Genomic DNA, 24,448 nt, shown 5'->3' with positions numbered 1-24,448 from the left:
CAATCATCAGTGTATTTTGGATTCATGTCAATTTGTGTTTTCAGATATTTAACCACTTGAACTGTCAATACTTCATACACTTGACCTTTCACTCTGTACTTAGTCTTCTCTTTTTCCCCTCTACACCAAACCTCTTTGCCAAAAATAGCCGATCTACAAGCTCACAAGGCCTCGTGAGCTTGTAGATCTGCTATTTTTGGCTAAAGTTCTCAGAATATGGACGCTAGGGTTCAAGTGGTTAATATGAAAAAGGAGAAAAAAGTTTATGTCACTCAAAAGATTTGGAGGACCCCCTGTAGTAGCTCTGGGGACCCCCTATCACTGCGTTGTACATGAGATTAAGATGCAGATTATTGGCTAGTGTCAAGTTCAACCACATAATACACAAGGTCTATCAAGAAGAGGAGATCTGAGCACTCGGGAATGTGGAGGAGAGGATGTTAAGTTAAAACTTTTATAAAGATTGCCTATTCCACAAGGTTGCTTTACTAGTATAATCCACAGGTAGGTCTGTGAGGAAGGCAACGGACTGTAGATCAGTTATTTTTGCTACTTTTGTGTGACATAGAGTGACGAAGTAGGGCATTAATTTGAAGGAAAAAGTAAAAATGCAAGGATAACAGGTTTCTGCCCGACAGTGTATGCAATGTGGCCCCCTGGATTGAGTGTGGAAATATTGTGACCCTCTCCATGGTCAAAGTTGCCCACTCCTGATATAGGGCATAAGTTGTTAATATCAATTCACGTACTCCATGGTAGCCAAGACTGTCCAACAATATTGCTGATATGTGGTCAACGGCACATTTCCTCTCTGTCGAGGTCTTTTTCTGCATAAATGGTAAATGGTGCATTTATATAGCGCTTTTATCCAAAGCGCTTTAAATAGATTGTGCATTACATTCACCCATTCACGCACACATTCATACACCGGTGGCGGAGGAAACCATGCAAGGGACCAACCTACTCACCGGGAGCAATTAGGGGTTCAGAGTCTTGCCCAAGGACTCCTCGACATTAACTCAGGGGGAGCCCGGATTCGAACATGGAACCCTTCGGGAACCCTTCGTGCTCTACTAACGGTTTCTCTACCCCTGAGCTATGCCGCCCCTGCATCATTCATTCACCTGATTTTCTCCTCCTGCCTAACAACTTCCTGTAAATGTAGCCTCCAGATAGCATCACGTACAATATATGCTTATATTAGTGACCGGCATTTGCGGTTGGCGAGATGAGTGTCTCCCATCAGCGCGACAGTGAGTGAGCGGATGTGGGATGGAGGTTGCTGCCAGCCAGCGTCCTCTGCTTGTGTGTCATTCATCTGATGCTATGTGTTGTGTGAATGTGAAACATTGTATTCTCACTCAACAGTAAACAAACCAACATAAAGTTTAAGTGTATAGAAGGTAATGTATCTGTACATTTCTAAAGTGACAATTTAAGGACTTTTTAATACCTCTAAAATGACAATGACAGGCAGAAATTGTGAAAATAGCTGATCTACATGCTTGTAGATCGGCTATTTTCACAATATAACCGTGTTATACAAAATGTAATATGCCTCAACTCTTAGTGCTCTTAAGCTGGGGGGGGGTCCCCAGTTAAAATATGATTATTTTAGGGGTCGCGGCCTGAAAAGGTTGAGAACCACTGGTTTATGCAAGCATGTGAGTGTCCCGACAAACCCCAATTCTCTCCGGCGGTGACAACCTCAGTTCACCAGACGTGCAGACGTGCTGCCGTATGATCTCATTTTACCGGCAGCACTATTCTGCAATCATCCTTCGGTTTCACTGTCTCGCCGTTTCTTTTTGTTTTTTTATTTTTTGATTGATTGATTCCCCCCCCCCCCCCCACTTGAATGTCAATCCGCCACACGTTTGTGGCAGCATTTGGCCATGGAGGCTGAGCAGGAGGTAATGGGGAAATACTTAGAAGCAGAGAGATTCTTAAATTACCACAGGCAAGAGAAGAAATGAATTATTTGCTTGTGTACGTTGCTATAGTAATCCCGAGTATAGGTCCAATGTGGCATACAGCCTGCTGAGGGTTAATCAACCGTGGGCCCCCTGGCAGCCCCGGCTGAGTCTCACTCACAAATGAGTCTGCAGACCTGATGGCACTTTCCACTACCTTCACCAAGCTCCATTTCCACAGTGCAATTACACTGCAGCCAATGGAAGCCAGCCGTGTGGAATATATATGGGAATTAGAGACTAATGTTATAGAGCAGGGGTCCTCAGAGTTACTACAGGGGGTCCGCCAAATCTTTGTGCAATAGCATTAACAACCTGAACCCTAGCATCCATATTCTGAAGAGAACTTTAGCCAAAAATAGCACATAAGCTCACAATGCCTCGCAGATCGTCTATTTGCAGAAAAGAGAGGGGAAAAAAGGGCAGATCGGGTACAACGTGAAAGGTCATGTTTACTAAGGATTGACGGTTAAAGTGGTTAAATGTCTGAAAATAAGCATTAACATCAATCTAAAATACACTGATAATCGTGCTGCCAAACAATGCGACTATATGGAATCAATAAAAAGGTTGGGGTGGGGGGGGAGCAGGGGGGTCCGTGCTAAGGGGTCCTTGGCCTGAAAAACGTTGAAGACCCCTGTTATAGAGTGTCGCCATTGAGTTAGGCCTTGTACACATTGACTAAAATGTCGGTTAATGGTTCGGACTTTAAACTGTTCAGGTCTAAGGTGAAGTAAGGTTTCCGGCAATGTTGACATGAGCGGTGGCCTTTGATTAGAGGAGAGGAGATAGTAGTGAAGGCATATAGCACTGTGCTCTCGTTCCCCAATCAAAGGTTAAAATGTTCTTTGCCCCTGCTGCTACGCTCGTTAGTGGTCGGAGCGGGCCAATTACCATGCATACCACAAGAACTACAGCATCCCCACCACGGGACCAACCACCAGTCACTGCTTGTTAGGCTCCGCTCTGGGGCTGCGCACTGTGATTATCTGTCATTCTACGTACAGCACAGCAAGGCCTCTGTGCTGGACACGCTTCCTCACTCCACCAGTGGTGGAAAGAAGTACTCAAATTCTTTACTTAAAGGAGTAGTCCCCAAAATGACTTTTTCCTATTGATTACTCATGCCTTAGAGAATTGAGTTTAATCATATTTTTTTGTATTTGTCGCATTCCTAAGACAAAAATGTGAGTAGTAGTAGTTGTACATTTACCCCCATTGATTCCAGATGGAGACCCAAATGCATGGCCCTGGATGGGGACCCAAATGCATGGCCCTGGATGGGGACCCAAATGCATGGCCCTGGGTGGCAAAAAGTGCGGTGTGACCGTGCCCTTATAATAAAAGTCCGGAACACAAATTTAAAAGTACAAAAGTATTGGTATCAAAATGTACTTAAAGGAGTAGTTCACCCCCAAAATGACTTTGTTTTCTTCTAATTATTACTCACGCTGTGGAGTTCAATAATATTTTTTATAGTTTATAGTTAACACAAAATGGATAAATTTACCACCCATTGATTCCGGACGGGGACCCAAATGCCGGAATCCCCCATGCATCATGCATCAATAGGGGTAAATATATTGTAAAATACTTAAAGGGGAAGACCACCCATTTTCAATATTGAAATATGTCATTAACATACCTTAGAGGAGTTGTGTAGAAATAGAAAAAAAGTTCCCCCTCTTCTGTGTTGCCTAGAACTGGAGGATTGGTTTTGGGGTTTGTATTGTAAAGTACAACTTGATGACATCACACATTGTACTTTACAATACAAACCCCAAAATCAATCCTCCAGTTCTAGGCAACACAGAAGGGGGGGAACTTTTTTCTATTTCCACACAACTCCTCTAAGGTATATTAATGACATATTTCAATATTGAAAATGGGTGGTCTTCCCCTTTAAGTACAGTACATGTACTTTGTTACTTTCCGGCCACTGCACTCTCTCCACCACCTTCACATGTCATCTCTTGTTTTTCATTCGGTTCTAAATGCAGTTTGATGCGTGGGTCTCTGTCTTAGCCGAGCTGTTCGAACTCAACCCCCTTCAACACGTCAGCAATTACACTATCCCTCAAGCAAAAGAAAACAGAAGATGTAGCATTGTTGCCCTCTGAGGTCTCAAACAAATCTCTCTGGATATTACTTATTATGCGTGTGTGCTCGGCCAGAACCGCAGGTTGGCTGGGCTTTCGTCGCTGACCCCAAATAGCTGCTGACGCCTGGCCTGAGCTGGGCTCTGCAGTCTGTAGTTGATGCGTATGTAAGATTCTATGACTCCTTCTACAGCCCTTATTAACTTACCCATTTAGGCCTAGAATTATTGCATGCTTTAACCAGTGAAAAATAGCAGATATACAAGCTGCGAGCTTGTAGATCTGCTATTTTTGAAAAAGCCGTGAAAATGTGTGCAAATCTTTGACTATGTATTTTCAAAGCGAACGTTTGTAACTCAAATTTTGCTTCTGGGTGGTCCCTGGAACTAAATATTTTGAGATTCGGGTCTGTGGCCAAATACATATCATTTTGGGGGTCCTTCACATGAAAAGGTTTGAGAACCACTGACATAGTAGTCTCTCAAGAACAGGCTAACTGAGCTCCATTTAAGTGAAAAGGACCTTTTCTTTGACGATGGCTGGCCAGATTGCTGACATAGAAACACTGGTTTTTCAAAAAGTCTTAGAAGGATTCAAAAGACTTAGAATCGGGTCAAAATTCTAATTTTCACGATTTTTCATAAATAGCAGATCTACAAGCTTGCAGCGCGGCACTCTGTGCCGCGCTGTGAGCTTGTATATCTGCTATTTTTCAATAGTTAAAGCATTCAATAATCCTAGGCCTAAATGGGTTTAAATGTAGCTTGGTTCATACTGGGTATTCAGTCTGATAACTTTACCGGCTGATATTGATGAACATTCCATTGTGTCCAGACCTTTCATACAGAGTGAAATGTCAAGTTTATTAAGTATGGACGGTTCAAGAGGTTAAATATCTGAAAACACAAATTGACATGAATCCAAAATACACTGATGATTGTGCCGTCAAATGATTAAACTATATGGGTTGTGGGGGTCCCTGCTTCATCTCTCTCTCGACTAAGGGGTCCTTGGCCTGAAAACGTTGTAGACCCATTGTTTAATGTGAGAGTGTGGCTGATGTGATCTTGGAAGAGCTGAGAACACTGTGTTATCTGGGTGAGGTGGAAGGTAAGAAATCTCAGTCTCAACCCAAATCTGTTGAACAGCAGAGGAACAGTACACATTTTTTTCCCCCCAGCGGATTGATTCCTCGCGACTCGCGTCAGCGCAACCACACCTTTGCCTTTGAGATGATTTGTAATTCTTAAAAATGATATGCTTTTTTAAGAATTACACATCCCCAGGGACGTGCAGAGAATGTTAGAGAGGCAGGGTCTGACATTTCTAAAATGGCCATTTGGTGAAAACATCGAAAATAGCCGACCTCCAAGTACGACGCGTTGTGAGCTTGGAGGTCTGCTATTTTCGGTGCTTGATACCATACTGAACTAAGCATAATCAAGTCAATACTGGAGATGTGGCATAAGGCATATATTTCTACACAGAGAGGGCAATTCTTTCAACATAAGATGCTGCATTCAACTTTAAGAGAGTTTGGACAAGGCAATTGTCTTGAATGCTGCCTTCAGGTATGGCATGGAAAGAGGGCATTTGCATTTCTTTCACCATAGTAAAACCTGCATTCATGGTCTGGAGAGGGCACTTTTTACAGATGGATAAAAGGGCAGGGGGCTCAAGCCCCCTTTGCTGTCTATGTGTGCACGTGCCTGGCTGTCCCAGACATACTTTTTGCACTGTTGACCGAATTGTCTCTGCGGTATAACGATAATCACTTGTCTTGGGTCATTCGGTGTCAGGATCACAGACAAAGACAGGCTGTCTGAAGGATTCAAAAGACTTATAGAATCGGGTCAAAATTCTAATTTTCACGATTTTTCATAAATAGCAGATCTACAAGCTTGCAGCGCGGCACTCTGTGCCGCGCTGTGAGCTTGTATATCTGCTATTTTTCAATAGTTAAAGCATTCAATAATCCTAGGCCTAAATGGGTTTAAATGTAGCTTGGTTCATACTGGGTATTCAGTCTGATAACTTTACCGGCTGATATTGATGAACATTCCATTGTGTCCAGACCTTTCATACAGAGTGAAATGTCAAGTTTATTAAGTATGGACGGTTCAAGAGGTTAAATATCTGAAAACACAAATTGACATGAATCCAAAATACACTGATGATTGTGCCGTCAAATGATTAAACTATATGGGTTGTGGGGGTCCCTGCTTCATCTCTCTCTCGACTAAGGGGTCCTTGGCCTGAAAACGTTGTAGACCCATTGTTTAATGTGAGAGTGTGGCTGATGTGATCTTGGAAGAGCTGAGAACACTGTGTTATCTGGGTGAGGTGGAAGGTAAGAAATCTCAGTCTCAACCCAAATCTGTTGAACAGCAGAGGAACAGTACACATTTTTTTCCCCCCAGCGGATTGATTCCTCGCGACTCGCGTCAGCGCAACCACACCTTTGCCTTTGAGATGATTTGTAATTCTTAAAAATGATATGCTTTTTTAAGAATTACACATCCCCAGGGACGTGCAGAGAATGTTAGAGAGGCAGGGTCTGACATTTCTAAAATGGCCATTTGGTGAAAACATCGAAAATAGCCGACCTCCAAGTACGACGCGTTGTGAGCTTGGAGGTCTGCTATTTTCGGTGCTTGATACCATACTGAACTAAGCATAATCAAGTCAATACTGGAGATGTGGCATAAGGCATATATTTCTACACAGAGAGGGCAATTCTTTCAACATAAGATGCTGCATTCAACTTTAAGAGAGTTTGGACAAGGCAATTGTCTTGAATGCTGCCTTCAGGTATGGCATGGAAAGAGGGCATTTGCATTTCTTTCACCATAGTAAAACCTGCATTCATGGTCTGGAGAGGGCACTTTTTACAGATGGATAAAAGGGCAGGGGGCTCAAGCCCCCTTTGCTGTCTATGTGTGCACGTGCCTGGCTGTCCCAGACATACTTTTTGCACTGTTGACCGAATTGTCTCTGCGGTATAACGATAATCACTTGTCTTGGGTCATTCGGTGTCAGGATCACAGACAAAGACAGGCTGTCTGTCGGACCATGTCGGAAATGTGCGCAACAATGTTTTGTTAGCTGATTGTGATCGCATGCAGTGTGACAGCACAACGGCGTCAAGGTGTCGCCTACCAGATCCTCACATGCAGGGACGTGCTGGGCCCCTGATTCAGCCCAGGAACAAGAGTTGGAGTGGCCCTCATTGCGAGTAGCAGCAGCGCTATAGAGAGAGATCTCTCTCTATAGCGCTGCTGCTACTTAAAGATTTGCCATTTCAGATCATGACAAGTGGAAAGCCAGTGGGCCAATTACATGAGTTAAATGTTGTCTTTGTTGGGTGGAAACCTTGTATGTCCAAAACCGTTTGTTGTGTATTTATCATTTTAAAAATGATTGAAACTAGTGAAAACAGCAGATCTACAATAGAGGATGACATTTGACAGGAATTCCCGTGGGTCCCGTGGGTCCTGTGGGATTCCCGCAGGACAGGAGTCAAATTTGTATTAATGCCAGGATCGGGACGGGACAGGAATGAAAATCAACAGGAGTGGGCAGGAGCGGGAATCATCCCAGACCAGTTCATCAAATCGCAGAAATAAATTGCTCAGGTCTTTGAACTGCGAACATTATAAAATTATACATTATATAATAATAAACATGATATCAAATATAATAGAAAAACATCTGCGCGATTTTATTTTTGTATTTATTTTCGGGAGCGGGATGTGAACGGGAGTGATTTTGACCAGGAGCGGGATGGGACCAGGAGTCATTGTACAGGAGTGGGACAGGACGGGATTTATTTTTTTACTCTGGCCCAGGATTGGGATGGGACAGGATTTTTTCTGCGGGAGTGGGACGGGACAGGAGTGAAAATCCACTCCTGTGTCATCCTCTAATTAAATCTACAAGCACACAACGCCTCGCGGTGCGAGGCGTTGTGTGCTTGTAGATCTGCTGTTTTCACTACTTTTGTGCGACGGCCTTGTATGGTGAAGCAGGGCTTTGCTTTGCGAAAAAATGTACAAATTTGAAACTTGGAGATACAAGGTTTCTGCCCTACAGTGACAATTTACTTTGTTGGCCGCCCAGCCCCCAAAATGGAACGAAGGCCGACATTTTAGTTTTAATTTTTTCCTAATGGCCGGCCTGGACCGGCCGGGAATGAACCGGCCATTCGGGAGTTGTCCCGCTTTTCCCAATGGCCAGCACGTCCCTGCTCACATGGTTACAATACGATGGGTGACATTGCCAGTGTTGTAAAAAAAGTACTCACATTTATTACTTTAGTTAAAGCATTAACACTGCAATGTAGAAACACTCTTTTACACAGCCAGTTAGTATTGTAAGTCATGTTGACCCTGCTGAAATCCCATGGTACTGTAGTGTTTGTCTGTTTCCATGTGTGTGTGGAGACTGGAAAGTAGACTCTCTCCACACTCTTGGCCATGGGTTATTGACAAAGTCTTTTACTTTTGAGTATATCGTCGTTGTCGGGTGGAAACCTTGTATGTCCAAAACTGTTTGTTTTGTATTTATCATTTTTAAAATTATTTAAACTAGTGAAAATAGCCGATCTCAAGCACACAACGCCTCGCACAATGCCTCACACCGCAAGGTGTTGTGTGCTTGTAGATCAGCTGTTTTCACTACTTTTGTGTGCGACGGCCTTGTGTGATGAAGCAGTGCTTTACTTTACGAAAAAATGTACAAATTTGAAACTTGGAGATATGAGCTTTCTGCCCGACAGTGAGCTTTCTTTATCTCCAAAAAAACACCCTTCATCTTGTTTGGGGGAGTGAAGTATGTTAATTTGACAAGTTTGACAGGTATAAACTGTGAGTTCACCGCACAACTTAAGTGTGTTCATTGCTCACAAGTATCTGTATTGTTTGGTGTTTGATTGGAGTGGTAAGTGAAGGCTGCGTTGGCCCGTGGCCCAGATGTAAGAGAGGGAATTTCCCTCGCCGCTTATAGTCTCTCTCTTTCACTGTGTCGTCGCCGTCGTGGTGAAAGCCTTTGTCCAAAACGGTTACTTTTCAGGAAAAAAGAGCCTGGAGCCATGGATCCAACGTATTTCACCAATGGCCGGTTTTCCCAAAGCGATTTTAGCCCATCGTAGCTCACGCATGGTCGTAGAGACTGAGCCCCGACCGTCATGTTCTCGTGTTTGAATGGGTTCGGGCAGAGCGACTTAATTAGCCCCCTACAACTTCACCATCATTCAGATTTCACAAAGTGCTTAATAAAGTCTCACTCCTGTCTAAATACGGTACGGCATTCTATAATTACCTGTATCCTCTGTGTTCTTTAATAAGAAGCCTTTTTATCCCATCGCTGTCTGTTTATCTCAATGGGGTTGGTGCGCATCGGGCACGCCAAGAAATACATGGGAAAACAGAAAGCGATCAGATAAAAAGGCTTCTTATTAAAGAACACGGAGGATACAGGTAATTATAGAATGCCGTACCGTATTTAGACAGGTGTGAGACTTTATTAAGCACTTTGTTTGTGAATTCTGAATGTTGGTGTAGTTGTAGGGGGCTAATTAAGTCGCTCTGCCCGAACCCATGTAAACCCGGGAACATGGCAGTCAGGGCTTCGTCTCTACGACTATGCGTGAACTACGATGGGCTAAAATCGCTTTGGGAAACCTGACCATTTGTCATTTTCATTGGTTTTATAAAACCAACAGAAACATTTTCATTTAAAAAACAAGTCATGATAGCTAAAATAGCTGAGCTATTTTGTGTGCATGATGAAGCACGGTATTAATTTATGAATAATACAAATAAAATAAAAACACTCGTAAAAACAGCAATGGTATGGTTTTTCCATGTACCAGACACTTCCTTTGTTCCTTTGTTGACTCTTTTTCTCTTTTTTAATTTAGGTTGTATGTTTGTTTTTCTTTTTTTCTTTTTCTTTTTCCAGCAAACTATATATTATGAATAACATTATGGCTTGAGTTTCCAGATTTTGGTCCGTTTTTGACGATTATTATTATTTATTTTTTTCAAAAATGTTTTTGGGACCTCCAAAAATGTACTAGGCATGATTGATCGCGATCGCGAAATTGCATGTTTAACCCCTATAACAAACCCCATATTTCAAACATGGCAGCCATGTTTGTTTACATAATGTAAAAACATAATGGCTGATATCTCATGAATGCCTGAACGGATTTACAAGCGGATTCTTTTGTTTGAAAGCTGTGAACAGCGTGCACACACGTGGTGCATGATCTAGGCATGGGAGTCTGCACTATGAATTACATGGAAGTCTATGGAGACCCATGGCATCTTGGACCTTCAAAGAGATTTAATTGATTGCAACAAATGTGTTAAGAAGTCATGTAAGATAAGTTAGGTGTGACTGCACACCTGTTGTACATGCACAGCAAATCTGCCATCCCCACTTCAGAAAGAGCCTCTGTCCCAGACAGTTTGTTTTATGTGCTCCGTATTTCCATGTGCCTGTCCATGTTTGATTACAACTAATAATACAGTGCAAGAAAGCACGTCTGAACGGGATTTTAAGCAGGTGCAGGATAAATAAACCAACCATAGTACAACAATGTATGACCAGAACGGTCGTTGTCAGGTCGTTGCACAAATGTCCCATTGGGAGCATCGAGAACCGTGTGCAGATATCCCATCTTTTCATTATATGGTTACAACTAAGGCATGCAGCACAATTAATGTCGCTTGGAAATAAAAGTGAAAAGAAAAAAGAACACTCATCTCAGAACCTCAGCTGTTGTGTATTAAGCCCTGCCACAACCATGGTTTTGTGTAGAAGACCAGCTGATGTGATTAAGCGTGTACAGTATGCACCTGCATGCTATATACAGCATTTGTGTTAATGTACTAATTCATGTGTACTTGTCTGTGTTTGGTCCTAGGTTTGTGTGTGTGTGTGTGTGTGTGTGTGTGTGTGTGTGTGTGTGTGTGTGTGTGTGTGTGTGTGTGTGTGTGTGTGTGTGTGTGTGTGTGTGTGTGTGTGTGTGTGTGTGTGTGTGTGTGTGTGTGTGTGTGTGTGTGCGTGCGCATGTGTGCGCATGCAGGATCTCATTCCTACAGCCGTGGTCACACGATATGCCAATGCCATTATGTCATGTGAAGGCTTGAGTACAAGCTATGCACCCCCCACACCAGAGTGGGGGTGCTATGCATGCTTTAGGTCTGTGGCTTTCAACCTCTTCAGGCCGTGACCCCTCAAAATAATCATATTTGAACTGGTGACCCCCCCCCCCCCCCCACACACACACACACACACACACACACACACACACACACACACACACACACACACACACACACACACACACACACACACACACACACACACACACACACCCTTTTAGGAGTTGAGAGACATTGACTCAGATAAATATTGTGAAAATAGCCAATCTACAAGCCCACAACAGGCGTTGTGAGTGTGTAGATCAGCTGCTTTCAACATTTTTGCCTCTTTATTATGTTATTTAACAATTTGGCCAATGTTTGATGAGTTTTTTTTTTTGTGTTAAGAAAAAGTATTTATATTGGACAAGGGTAGTGGACGGGCACCTAGGTTGATGCGTGTCACTCTCCATCTCTCTCCCCATTTCCTGTCAGACTACTGTAATCTATCAATAAAGGCAAAAAGCCAAAAAGCCCATGCGGGTCCCGACCCACAGGTTGAGAACCACTGCTTTAGGGGATGTACGACCTTTCCCTGTAGTGTTTAATCTGAAGAGCTGAGAGGCCATAAAGCTGTAGCGGTAACTTTCTATGCGTGTGAGAATAAATCCTTATCGATCCTGTGATGAGTAGACCCACTATAGTGGTATTGCCTGAAGCTCAAAACGGAATATCTCCCCTACTGCCAAGTGGGTGTTCGTGTTCTGTCTTATTAGCTCACTGGTAGAAATGTTGTCTCCAGGTTTGAATCCTGGGGGCCCGTTTATTGCCTGTGTTTCACCTCAAATGTTTTCAGATACACATTTTAGTGTACTGTTTAAGCTTAAAATGTGTAATACACCATCCGGGCCGTCATCTTCAATTAGATTTACAGACTAGCAGAACTAAAAGTGTCTCTATAATTGGAAACACCTGCGGTTGGAGGAACATGAGCTATGGGAATCACACAGGTGAATGACATCATGTTTCATGTTTATTCATGAGGGCAATCAGATGTTTTCGTTTGACAGGAAGTATTTACATTTTCACTTTTAGGGACTTTTGACATGGAAATACACAAACATGGATTTACTTTTTCACATGCTGTATTGTTAGGAATGCCCTCAATATGGATATTGAAACAGTAGGCCTATGTGGAAAAAAAGAAAGAATGCACAAATGTAACAAAATGCACCCTAGAATGAAATTATTATAATCAAAATAGCAAACAAACTCACTGGGAACAGGCCTGCAGGCTTTGTATATAGAGCACTGTTTCCCAAACAGTGGGACATGTTTGGGTAATTTTATGGTTCATGACATCCCCATTTTCTTTTCCTACATTTCCCCTCCCCCAAAATTGTAATTATTTTTGAAATACATTTTTTATACATGTTTTATACATTTCCTCTTCATCAATAACATGTAAATGGTGCATTTACAATGATTGTGCACACACACACACGCACACGCGCACACACGCGCGCGCGCACACACACACACACACACACACACACACACACACACACACACACACACACACACACCCCCCTACCCCTCCCCCTCCCTCCATCCTGCACCCCTTTTGAGATGTGAGTACACAATACAAAGATTGACAACTTTCAACTTTCTTTCTTCTCTCATCCGTTTGAGAGAGACAGAATGCATTTTAATGGAGGCTGTGTCACATTCTTTCTTTATGCGGGTCTTACATTATTGGTCAAAAGCGTTTACTGAGGGCTTATCAATAAGCGCCGTATGACATGGAATTACAAGCCGTACCATTTAATGTAATCCTATTTGTGACAGATTAGATGAAAGGTCTATTGTGGCAGTGACCTGGATTAAAGATTAAGTGAAACATGCATTGCACGGTATAGCTATTGGGACCAAAGTGTTTGAACTTCACATCAGAGCAATCCATTGTTGGGTTCCATTTTGCTTTTTCTACTTTCTTTGTCTCCCTGAGCAGCATGTCAGTAACTCAATGTTTTATTGTCACTCATCATCGAACACTGTGTTTGATTCTACCGTCAGGTCGCATGTTACGATGCAAAGCTCCCCCGGCTGTCCCTCCGTCAATCAGTCAGTCAGCCAGTCAGTCTGTCTGTCACGTCACACTTTTGCCCTACTCTTATCTCCCGAACCGTTGCCCCCATCAATGCCAAACTTTGCACACACACTCCTTGGATGCAACTCACACCATGAGGCCGATTATTGCAAAACACATTTTTGGACACTGCTCCTACAGATTTTGGCTTAAAATCACGCAAAGCGGTAAACAGTCTCTAAAGTCATGTCATCAACATACTGTAGATCTGTCCCATTTCCCATATTCCCTCCTGATAGGCTACGATTTCCTTCTAAAGTTTGTGTATACGACGTGACGGTCGCTTATCTCCCGATTAGGGAGTCTTACTGGTTTACAGGTCGTATGCGGGGGTCATCAATACACGGACACAAATGTGTCCCTGACAACGACTTGGCCTTGTCTGTGTCAAATGTTTGATTTTCTTTTTTACACACCATTATAATGTTCTTATTCCAATCACAAGACCCAATTACTGAATGTCAAGTCTCCAGGTTTTCTTCAGAATACGTATATATTTACTACGACACTACGGCATCCACTAGTACTAGTGGTTCTCAAATGTTTTATTTGCAAGGACCCCCTTAGAGGGATATTCCACTTTCAAAAAAAAAAAAACCTTTGGTCATTTTATCGTCTAATCAGGCTTTTGGCCAAATTTTTATTTGCTTGATTTTGGCCCATATACAAACCCATTGTAACTTCTAACTCCATTTTAACCATTATAGTTTCATCAAAAACACCCGTCCTTTTTTCTGGTGACTCATACTGTCTTCCTAATACATGAGCTGGCCATATTTTTTCAATAACCTTTTTCATTTAGTTTTTTTATTGTATTATTATTATTATTATTTCTTTTTTTTTCATTTCCCCAAAACATTAATAAAAAAACATGGCCAGCTCACGTATTAGGGAGGTAGTATGAGTCACCAGAAAAAAAGAGTGTTTTGATGAATCTATAATGGTTAAAAATTGAGTTAGAAGTTACCATGGGTTTGTATAGGAATGGGCCCTGGATGGGGGTGTCTGATAAAATGAATATCAAATATCTAAATATTGATTCAAGCAAATAAAAAAATAAAAAAAACTGCCCAGGGTGTTCACAAAAGCCTGATTAGATGATACAATGAAAGTGGAATATCCCTTTCACTCTGAGAGTGTACAAATGGAACCAAATGGATTTGCCTTTTTTTTTTTTTTTTTTTACCTGTTATGGTCATTTTTACAAAAATGTCCACTGCGAGTCAGCATGGTGATGACCTCTGGTCATATGTGAAGTATTGTCTATTTGTCTTGAGTGTTTGCCCCGAGATCCACATCCACAGCTTCCAAATCCACTATTCAAAAAGCTAATCTAATGTCTGTACCTACTGGCAGAATGTCATTGCTTTGCTGATGTGACTGTTATGAACATAGTGCGTTCGTGAGTGCATGCGCGCGCGCGTGCGTGCGTGCGTGCGTGCGTGCGTGCGTGTGTGTGTGTGCGCTTACACAAAGAGTTACAGACCATAACAGGTCTATAAAAGAGTGTACAAATGGAAGGTGGTCCTTGAAAATAAATAAGTGTCATTCATATTCTGAAGAAGGCCTGGAGACTTGATGTTCAGTAATTGGGTCTTAAGATCAAAATAAGAACTATAATGGTGTGTAAAAAAATAGACACAGACACATATGACCCCTGATGTAAAGCCCTTCTCTTTGCCAGCTGTTTGCCAAACTCGCTCAGTTATCACTGGGCCTCTGGTCAAGATAAATACCATTGATTACATTTATACAGGAAAGACTTACTTAATCCCCTTACTTGTCAGCAGCTCAGAATCCCCAATTTCCCCCCTCTTTGTAATCCTTTGCCTTTTCAGACCTTACGTTTGAGAGATTTAGTCCCATGTTTTACTGAGGCCGAGTTGAGTTTTGCTTTCCAATTAGGATTTTGTGCCTTCAAAGTTGGCTTTTGATCTTTAGATTAGGAGAGTATTTGTCTATTTTCCAAAAACTTTAGATATCTAGCACAGGGGCTTTCAAACCTTTTTGTCTCAGGGCACCCCATAAATATTTGTTTTAATCCGAGGCACCCCTACATTATAATTTTCACTCCCAGCACCTTATATTTATAGCATATCGTCGTTGTCAGGTGGAAACCGTTCGTTTTGTATTTATCATCTAAAATATGTACTAAACTAGTGAAAACAGCAGATCTACAAGCACAGTTGTGTGCTTGTAGATCGGCTGTTTTCACTAGTTTTGTGTGACGGTCTTGTAACTTGGAAATACAAGGTTTCTGCCCGACAGTGACGATATTTTATGTTAAGAAGAAAACGTTGAGATAATAGCCATTTTGGTTAGAACTGACTGAAAATAACTTTGTACTTCAAGTTTAAAATGATACTAAATATATTTTTAAATGTCCAAATACATTTCAAATATTATCAAATTATCTCGCGGCACCCCTGGACTGCTGTCGCGGCACCCCAGGGTGCCCCGTCACCCACTTTGAAAACCCCTGATCTAGCAGGCTGCCCACTAAGACAGCTACTGGGCACAGGGACAGCTATGATCTAATGGAGCCATAACCGGATTAGAGAGCTTGTGTTGTACATGAATGGGGATTAGCATAATATGAGGCTAGGTTAGCATTGCTCTTTGATCAAGGCAGATTACTTTTGTGTTACTGTTGTACTCCGGGCCTGACTAGCTAACGCTAACTGCTTATACAACACAACACAGTAGCCTGCAATACCAGGCCTACCACACACACGCACACACACACCTACACACATACATACAGACACACACACCAAATCAGACAGCCCATATCTGTGTGGCTGGTTCTACAGACAGGGATCTCCATATATGGGCATAAAAGGGTATTATGTCAGATGTCATAGACATCATAGGACTTTCACATAACGAATAACTGAGTAAGAATGTTTGAACTCTCACAGCATATCTCCATATACAGTACATGGATCTCCATATATGGGTACCAGGGGTCTCCATATATGGGTAACTGGTCCGATATACATCACTGGCCAAATGGCCAAGACATGGCCTTTAGGGCGAGGTTGCTTGTCGCCCTGAGGCATCTTACTAGTTACTAGCATGACTGTAAAAAATATGGACAGTGTGAAGCCATTGGTTTCTATGCAGTGAAAATGAAGCTTTTTTGGCCCTTGGTATGGGTGTCGCCATCATTGTTTTAATGGTACCAGAGGAAGGCTATTGGCTGCCAACGGTCACATGCAACCGCAGGGATACATGGGACATTGTATTGAGCTTGCCTAAAATAAAGAACACGAAGAAGTATCATCACAAGCCTATGATCATAAGCCCCTCCTATAGCATACCCTGCTATAACATCAAATATAACTAAATTGGACCATATTTTCACAAAAGAAAATCCAATGTAAAAGTTCGGGGGAAATTAATGGAATCCTATGGAGAACATGTTGCTTCTGGTGCCAGAACAGCGCAACTAGCGGCCAATCATAGGAACTTTCAGTTCCGTCTTTGCTTCATTTTAAATCGGGACAGCTACACCCCTGGTTACTAGTACTGTGCTCCTCAAAGTTGGTTGAGGGACCTTCTGCGGTTGCTTGAAGGTGTTCCATACGGACCCTTAAAGGTGTGTAAGTCTGAGAGTGTACAAATGGAACCAAATCATTTGGTTCCATTGTATGCTCAGAGTTATGGGGTCCTTGAAAATAAAAAGGTTAGAAAACCATGGTACTTGTGGACTCCTAATGTGCCATAGACTATAGGGTCATAGTAAATCAGCGTAGATTCTGGAGAACCTGGAGACTGAGATATTCAGTAATTGGGTTTTATGATCAAAATCATTATAATGTCATGTAAAAATCACACCCAGTTTGAATGAGCGGTGCAGGCTGCTCAACAGCCTGCAGCTGGTGTTGCCGTACTCATACGGACATACACACACAGTCAAATGTTGGAGCGGCAAGGACAAGTCTTGGACATTGCCACTGTCAATGTTGCCTATATCCAACGATCAATTTTCTTGACCAAACACCTAGATTTGAACCCCCGTTGCGCCAACTCTGAGACAAAGCCTCAACTCAATGTCAGTTTAAATCCGGACAACCTAACAAAACAGAGCATGACATATATGGAGTGAACTTGCATTCTTGAGCATTGTTTCCATGTCACCAGCATGTCACCACATTGACTTGTTTATACCCACAGAACTCGACTAAAACCTCAAGCAAAGAATCTGCTAAAACCACCACAGTTTCTTACATATATACACAGCATCAGGAGTCAATCTCAACCCAAAAAAGGGGGGGAAAGAAATCTGCATTTAGCCACACTTTGATACAATCTGTTTTCTATAGAGGCCCTCTCCTCTATTCCCTATGTGGCAACAAACCAGTGTTTTCATCCAGCTGCTAACAAAATGAACTTAGTGCTTTGTGTGAAAAATCATTATTTATGGCTCGAGAACCAGAGCTTTGTGTGTGTGCACTGTGTGTGTGCATTGTGTGTGCATTGTGTGTGTGTGTGTGTGTGTGTGTGTGTGTGTGTGTGTGTGTGTGTGTGTGTGTGTGTGTGTGTGTGTGTGTGTGTGTGTGTGTGTGTGTGTGTGGTGACTCATTGAAGCTGAGTGGGGACTGTACTATGTGCATGCCTCAGGCTTTGGTTCGCAATGAGCCTCTCTAATAGATCTACTGTATGTTACTTTGTAGGCTCTGCTGCAATACTGCTAGTGACCAAGTGGCGCTATTGAATCACACACACAAAAACACACAGATGCGCACGCACACACGCGCACACACACACACACACACACACAGCACACACGCACATGCACGCACACACAGACACACTCGCGCAAACCTGAAATGAACTGCTACACCCACACACACACGCGCGCACCACCACTCACATTTCGGATAGCTCAATGTACTGTATTTATGTATTTGCTGTAAGTATATTTACAGTATTTAGGGTGACAGTAAGTTGTACATTATACAGGCCTTGTGGCTGATGCTGCACATGCTAATTTATGTAAACACTCTTGTATTCCTGTGGCTTCCATGGGCCCGACAAAGCACTAATGCATTGCTCATGCCATCTTGAATAAAAGATCTTTGTTTGCACTAAATAATCATTTGGGCCCGACGGTGCGGTTAGTACCGCAAAAATGTGTGGGCTATTTTATCTCGCATTACTTTCTTGTAGTTGCCAGCACCTCTTGTCCCACAGTATTGTAAATACTGTGCGCTAAGCTTTTCGTTTTATGGAGCATGTGTAATTCTCCACATATAACCTTTATTTAACCAGGAAATCACGTTGAGATTTAAAACCTCTTTTACAAGTGAGGCCTAGACAGAGCCAAAGCAATATAAAACAGCAAAAAAGACAGCAAAAACATGCTTTAGGCTATTCGCTTTTAATTACTGAGAGAATTACTGTATATCACTTGTGAAATAGGAATTACCTTTGCTGTAAATCCTGCAGGGACATTGAAGGGAATAAGCAGCAGAACATAAATGCATGACACCACTGGCAATAAATGTAGATGTATGTATGTATAACTAAGCTATGATGACTAAGACTAAATATAACTATTTCATCAACAAATAGAAACGAGAATAAATGTTAGGGAGGGACTAGTGGAGAAGAGATCCAGTAGAAATCTAAAAGACCAGTCATTTTATGTTACTGTAGATTGCGCTCAGGTCTCGCTCTGAAACTAGCAGATCTGCAAGCTCACAACGGGTCGTGCTGCGACGCGCTGTGTGCTTTAGATTGGCTATTTTCAGCTTGCAACCAAGTGTAAATTACGACGCCATCAAGGCCCGGCAAAATACATTTTCATCAACAAAATAAACTGTAGATTTCGACGACTAAAGTCTTATGGTATTTAGTGGGCTAAAACTAGATTAAACTAAAACAGTTCAGATGAAATTATGAAAATATGAGTAAAACTAAGTGGCCAAAACTAATCCAAAATTTGCTGTCAAAAACAACACTGGTTTCAACTTGTTCCCCCTCCCCTTCAGCTCATACGAGTCTCGTCTAATTATAAATGGGTATAAGTTACGTGGCATGGAAGCCGCCGCAGGTCGGCTTTGAAACGGGGAGGAACGAGGAGGAGTGAAGTATGATCGGCGAGGATGAAAGGCGGCCCGACGCCAGTTTTCCACGGGGCGTCTAGCCGCCAGCCCCCCCCCCCTCACTCCCCCCCGGCGGCTCCCATCAGACCCCCGGGCCCCGGTGGGTGTTTGTGCGTGTACACTGTGCACACGTTACGAACAAGAAAATCCCTGTTAAGTTGTCTTGTGCCACTTTGTTGAGAGATGCGCCGTCGGCGTGCAGAATGTGGCGCGGACGCGCGAAGCCCCCTCAAAGGCCAGAGGAGGGAGCGTGGAGTGTGTGTGCTTTTGCGTGGACGTGCGAGTGTGTATGTATTGATAGGGTGTGTGTGTGTGTTTGTGCGGCCCCTGTGTAGTCGGGGCCAGACGCAGTGGCTCCCACGGGGGCCTCCGAGACGCAGAAGCCGCCCGCTGTCCTTCATCTGAGCGGTTGGTTTATTTGACCTCTGAGCTCTCACCTCGCGCTGCGCTAAGCTGCTATATCCTATAGATGGACACAGGAGCCATGCCCAAAGTCCCTTTGATTAAAAAACAAAAAGCGGCAAAATAAAAGGGGCCGAAAGAGGATGAAAGAAGTACAAACGCGCTCAAGGGGCCACGGAAAGGAAGTCGACTGTTGGCTAAAATTGTGACGGAAAATGTCCGTCGGCTACCTTTTTTTTCCACTGACGAAAACGAAATAAAAACTAAGCTATGATGACTAAAACTAAGACTAAATATACTGACAATTTCGTCAACAAATAAAAATTCGACTAAAATGTGAGTCCTGACCCCAACGACCTTTGCTGCATGTTACTTCCCGTCTCTCACTCCCTGTTTCCTGTCTACCTACTGTACTATCAATTAAGGCAAAAAATATTCAAAATAATATATAATACAATTTAAGAAGAAAGAAACTAAAATGTACCATCGCTCTGTTTATCTCCATTGCACAGGACTGTGGGTTGATCGTGCAGCCGGGTAAGCCTTGTGGCCTGCAGCCTCTTCTGGGGTCCAAGACATCAAGCGAGCCCCAGGCTCCACTTCGGCCTTGCACCTCTGGGGACGTGCCAGGTTGGTTTTGTCTGTATATCCAAAACACTGTAACAGTTTTCACTGTATGTGCATGCGGCTGTGGGAATGATGGCTTCATCTATAGGCCTTTTGGGGCTTCTTCACTTTGGCCTTTGATTTAAATGCAACAGGTGAGTTAGAGTTGTCAAGCTACACTGTAAAATTTCAATATCCGTCTCTGCGGGGAAAAGGATGAAATGTCAGTCCCAGAATGCTTTGTGCTTTAGAATTAGAATTATTATGCTTCTTGGCGAGAGTTACTTGTGGTGCGTGGTGTTTCGTTTGCTACGCTCCCCATAATTTTTTGCTCCCTGTCATGGTCTCTTTCTCTCACGCCCCTTCACTCACCAAGGCCGTTGGGTCGTCCCGTGCCTCAGCTGTGCCGATAACCGCACCTGCGATTGGCGAGAGATAAGCTGGCAACCCGAGGGCTGCTACCACCCTCTGTTGGACAACGTCCAGCTGCAGGAGTGCATGAGAGACAAAAAGGTGAGGGGGGAAAGCCAAGGTTCAGATCGCCAGCACACTTAGGGTCGATTCATACTTTAATAAGGAGCCGAGTTTATTTCGATTCGGCTCTGTCTAAGTATAATATGGCGTCACCCCCCGCCATATCATAGTTTAGACAAAGCCGAACCGAAATAAATTAGGCTCTAAAAGTGGAGTATGAATCGACCCTAACAGTACAATGACATTCACACACTTCTGCTCTGTTAGACACAAGTACAGTACAAGAGCGATGCAACATGGGTACCTACATGGATAACTGGGTACATATTGTACACCAGTGATAGCCTGATAGTTGTCAACCCCCGCGCTGCGAGCTTGTAGATCTGCTATTTTTTGAAAAATCGTGAAAATGTGTCTTTGTATTTGAAATATTTCAAATCCTATGTTTCTATGTCAGTGGTGCTCAAACGTTTTCATCTGAAGGACCCCCATAATGATATGTATTTGGCCACGGACCCCCATCTCAAAATATTTTGTTCCAGGGAAGCAAAATATTTGTTACAAATGTTCGCTTAAAAAATAGATATATTCAAAGATTTGCACACATTTTCACGACTTTTAAAAAATAGCAGACATCGTCAAGCTCGTAAAAAAAACTAGTAAAAGCCCTAGTAACTCAGTCCCACTCCCCCCCCCCCCCCCCTTGTGACGCCCCTGAGTCAAACAATGCCCCTGATAAAAGGTACATTTCTAGCCTAGTGCAACTCCCTGACATCCCTGCAGACTCCCTCTGCTGCGGCGTTGAGTGAGTCCTTGAATGATGACTTCACTCTTGAGTTACTTCCTAGAAAGCTGTCAGTTGTGCTTACAGGCAGGTCACTCTCTTAGCAAGGGGTAAGGTTAACATCAGGTACTAACTAGCCGTGGCCAGATGACTCATAAAGTGCTGCCCGGGGACCTCGAATGTAGCCAGCCCTACGGCAGTGCTGGCAACGCTATATTTTCCATATGCACGCGACGGGATGTGTATGTATGTGTATGTGTGCCTGAGAGATATTGTGGTTCTTATAGCTTAACCCACTTCGGCCTAGAATTATTGAATGCTTTAACCAGTGAAAAATAGCAGATATACAAGCTCACAGCGGCTGCGAGCTTGTAGATCTGCTATTTTTGAAAAAGTCGTGAAAATGTGTGCAAATCTTTGAATATATGTATTTTTAAAGCGAACGTTTGTAACTAAAATTTTGCTTCTGGGGGGTCCCTGGAACTAGATATTTTGAGATGGGGGTCCGTGGCCAAATAAATATCATTTTGGGGGTCCTTCACGTGAAAAGGTTGGAGAACCACTGACACAGTAGTCTCTCAAGAACAGACTAACTGAGCTCCAGGTAAGTGAAAAGGACCTTTTCACTTACCTAGAAACATAGGTTTTTCAAAAAACCTTAGAAGGATTCAAAAGACACTTATAGAATCGGGTCAAAATTCAAATTTTCACGATTTTTCAAAAATAGCAGATCTACAAGCTCGCAGCGCTGTGAGCTTGTATATCTGCTATTTTTCAATAGTTAAAGCATAAAATAATGATACACAATAATGTGTACCCGTTCTAAATGGGTTTAATAATATGGCAGGAACATGTACAATGCAAGCTCTGTTGAATGCGTGCTCGGTCATTGCTGCAGAGACGTTACTCGACCATGTATGGCGCGATTGCATTGCCAAGCATGTGTGCATAGTCTGCATACCGCCAGGTGCCCCCAAATGGGCATCTCTGCACAGGAGCCAGAAAGGATTGTCTTCTGATGAATTCATGAAGCGTGCACTGCACAAGTGGCACACAACAAATTTAAACTCTGATGCCAAGAGTTAATCGCCATAGTTTTCTGTAATTGGAGCCAGTAGATCTGCTTTGTATTTATAGCTCCACGTTTTTCGGGTTCATTTGAAATGTAAAAACTAAAAACATCACTTCCTTCAGAAGACAGACAAACCGAAGGTTAAAACACTGGGCGCTGGGGACCACTTTATGTACAAGAGTACATAAAGCACAAGCCATTGCGAACTGTTCTTGGAGTGACTTATAGCCAATATACCGTATAGTATACCCTGCATTTGGCAGAGCCGACGTCAGGCTATGGAGGTGTCGCATGTACAGCTGCGGCTACTTCCAAATAGTTATTATTATTATTATAATTTTTTGTGAATCAGGCAAAAACAAAACAGTGCGGACACGAACTGGAAAGATTCACTTCTGTTATTTGGTATTCTCTGTGAACTGTTCAGTGATATAACGCAATGTCTCTTCCCTTGTAAAAAAGACTTACTGTAGAAGCCATCAGGAATCAGCGATAAAAACTAAAGATCTAATGGTGGACCTCAGTATCCACATGGGAGCAGCGTGGCTCCAGTGTGGAGCATGGGCTTCATGTGGCCAGCCTGTGTTATCAGTCATCTGAAGTATGAAGTATGACTCCAGATCTGGGCACGGTTTCAGCCTGAAACCGTGCCCAATATTTTTTGGTGTGGGACACAGCAGTCACATGACGAAGCATAAATCAGGCTTTAGACTCTTATTATATTGACTTCCAGTATGTAATTAAGGTTACATATTTCCCCCAAAAAAGTATAACGCATAATATGTGAAAGATATGTGGAACACATGCAGTTTGTAAAAAGAAATTTGGCACTGATTGATCGGTCCAGCAGTTTTGCATGTTTTGCAAGTTCCGGACACACAGACAGATGGTCTGACCCTCTTATAGACAGCTGGACTCCTGCAGAGCCATGACGTAAAATCAGAAGAAAAGGATTTACAGTTGTCTTGTGTCTGTGTTGATAGATGACAACGTTCTCATCCTACTCGAACAGTAGTTCACAATGGCCTCTTATTAAAGCCAGACTGGATTCTGTTTCTTTTTTTCTTCTGCTTTTACAGTTGATTTTGAGTTGATTTAAGGCCTTCAAAGCAAAGTAGACAAGGTGTTGAGAGAGTTGAAGAGCAAAATATGTATTTGAAGCTCCAGGCAGAATCCATGAATGTCAAACCGAAGGCAACGGAATAAAGATTTACGGGCCAACTGAATTGAATGGAAGATGGACAACAGCCTAATGCTTAATTTCCTCCCTTGTCGTACGACGGTGTGCCGCTCTGAAAGTACCTGATCTCCAACCTCACAAAGCGTCGCATTGCGAGGCGCTGTGAGCTTGTAGATAGCTATTTTTGCCCTTTTCTTTTTTTCTTTTTTTTTTGTCCAAGTATTAGGTCAGTAATGAGATGGTAATATGTCTGCCTCTATACAAAGCCAAATCATGGATCTAACGTAACCCATGCATGCCAAGTGGCATTGGCTAGCCTATTGCTTCTGGAAACTTTGATAGGCATTGGCTCTGAAGCACGAAACTCTGAGCCACACACGAGACACATCCATATGCAGTACTTTACTGTTGACGTGTAGACATGTGAGTTTGGGGAAATGTCGTG

General features: G+C 42.8%; 1 protein-coding gene across 1 annotated transcript in view; it reads left to right on the top strand.

The window, feature by feature from the left end:
- The window catches only part of cped1 (cadherin-like and PC-esterase domain containing 1), a gene marked incomplete at both ends in the record, with an annotated part of 134,337 nt that overhangs the window by 91,897 nt on the left and 17,992 nt on the right, over positions 1–24,448 (top strand). Inside the window, 2 exons of the mRNA XM_080754299.1 lie at positions 20,400–20,517; positions 20,870–21,006. Of these exons, the coding sequence (XP_080610425.1) occupies positions 20,400–20,517; positions 20,870–21,006 (255 nt within the window). The remainder of the gene's footprint in view (positions 1–20,399; positions 20,518–20,869; positions 21,007–24,448) is intronic.

The sequence above is a fragment of the Nannobrachium achirus genome (genome assembly GCF_963921795.1).
Source record: "Nannobrachium achirus genome assembly, chromosome: 23".
Classification (NCBI taxonomy): domain Eukaryota; kingdom Metazoa; phylum Chordata; class Actinopteri; order Myctophiformes; family Myctophidae; genus Nannobrachium; species Nannobrachium achirus.
The sequence above is the reverse complement of the archived record's forward strand: the minus strand, read 5'-3'. Positions and strand labels throughout refer to the sequence as shown.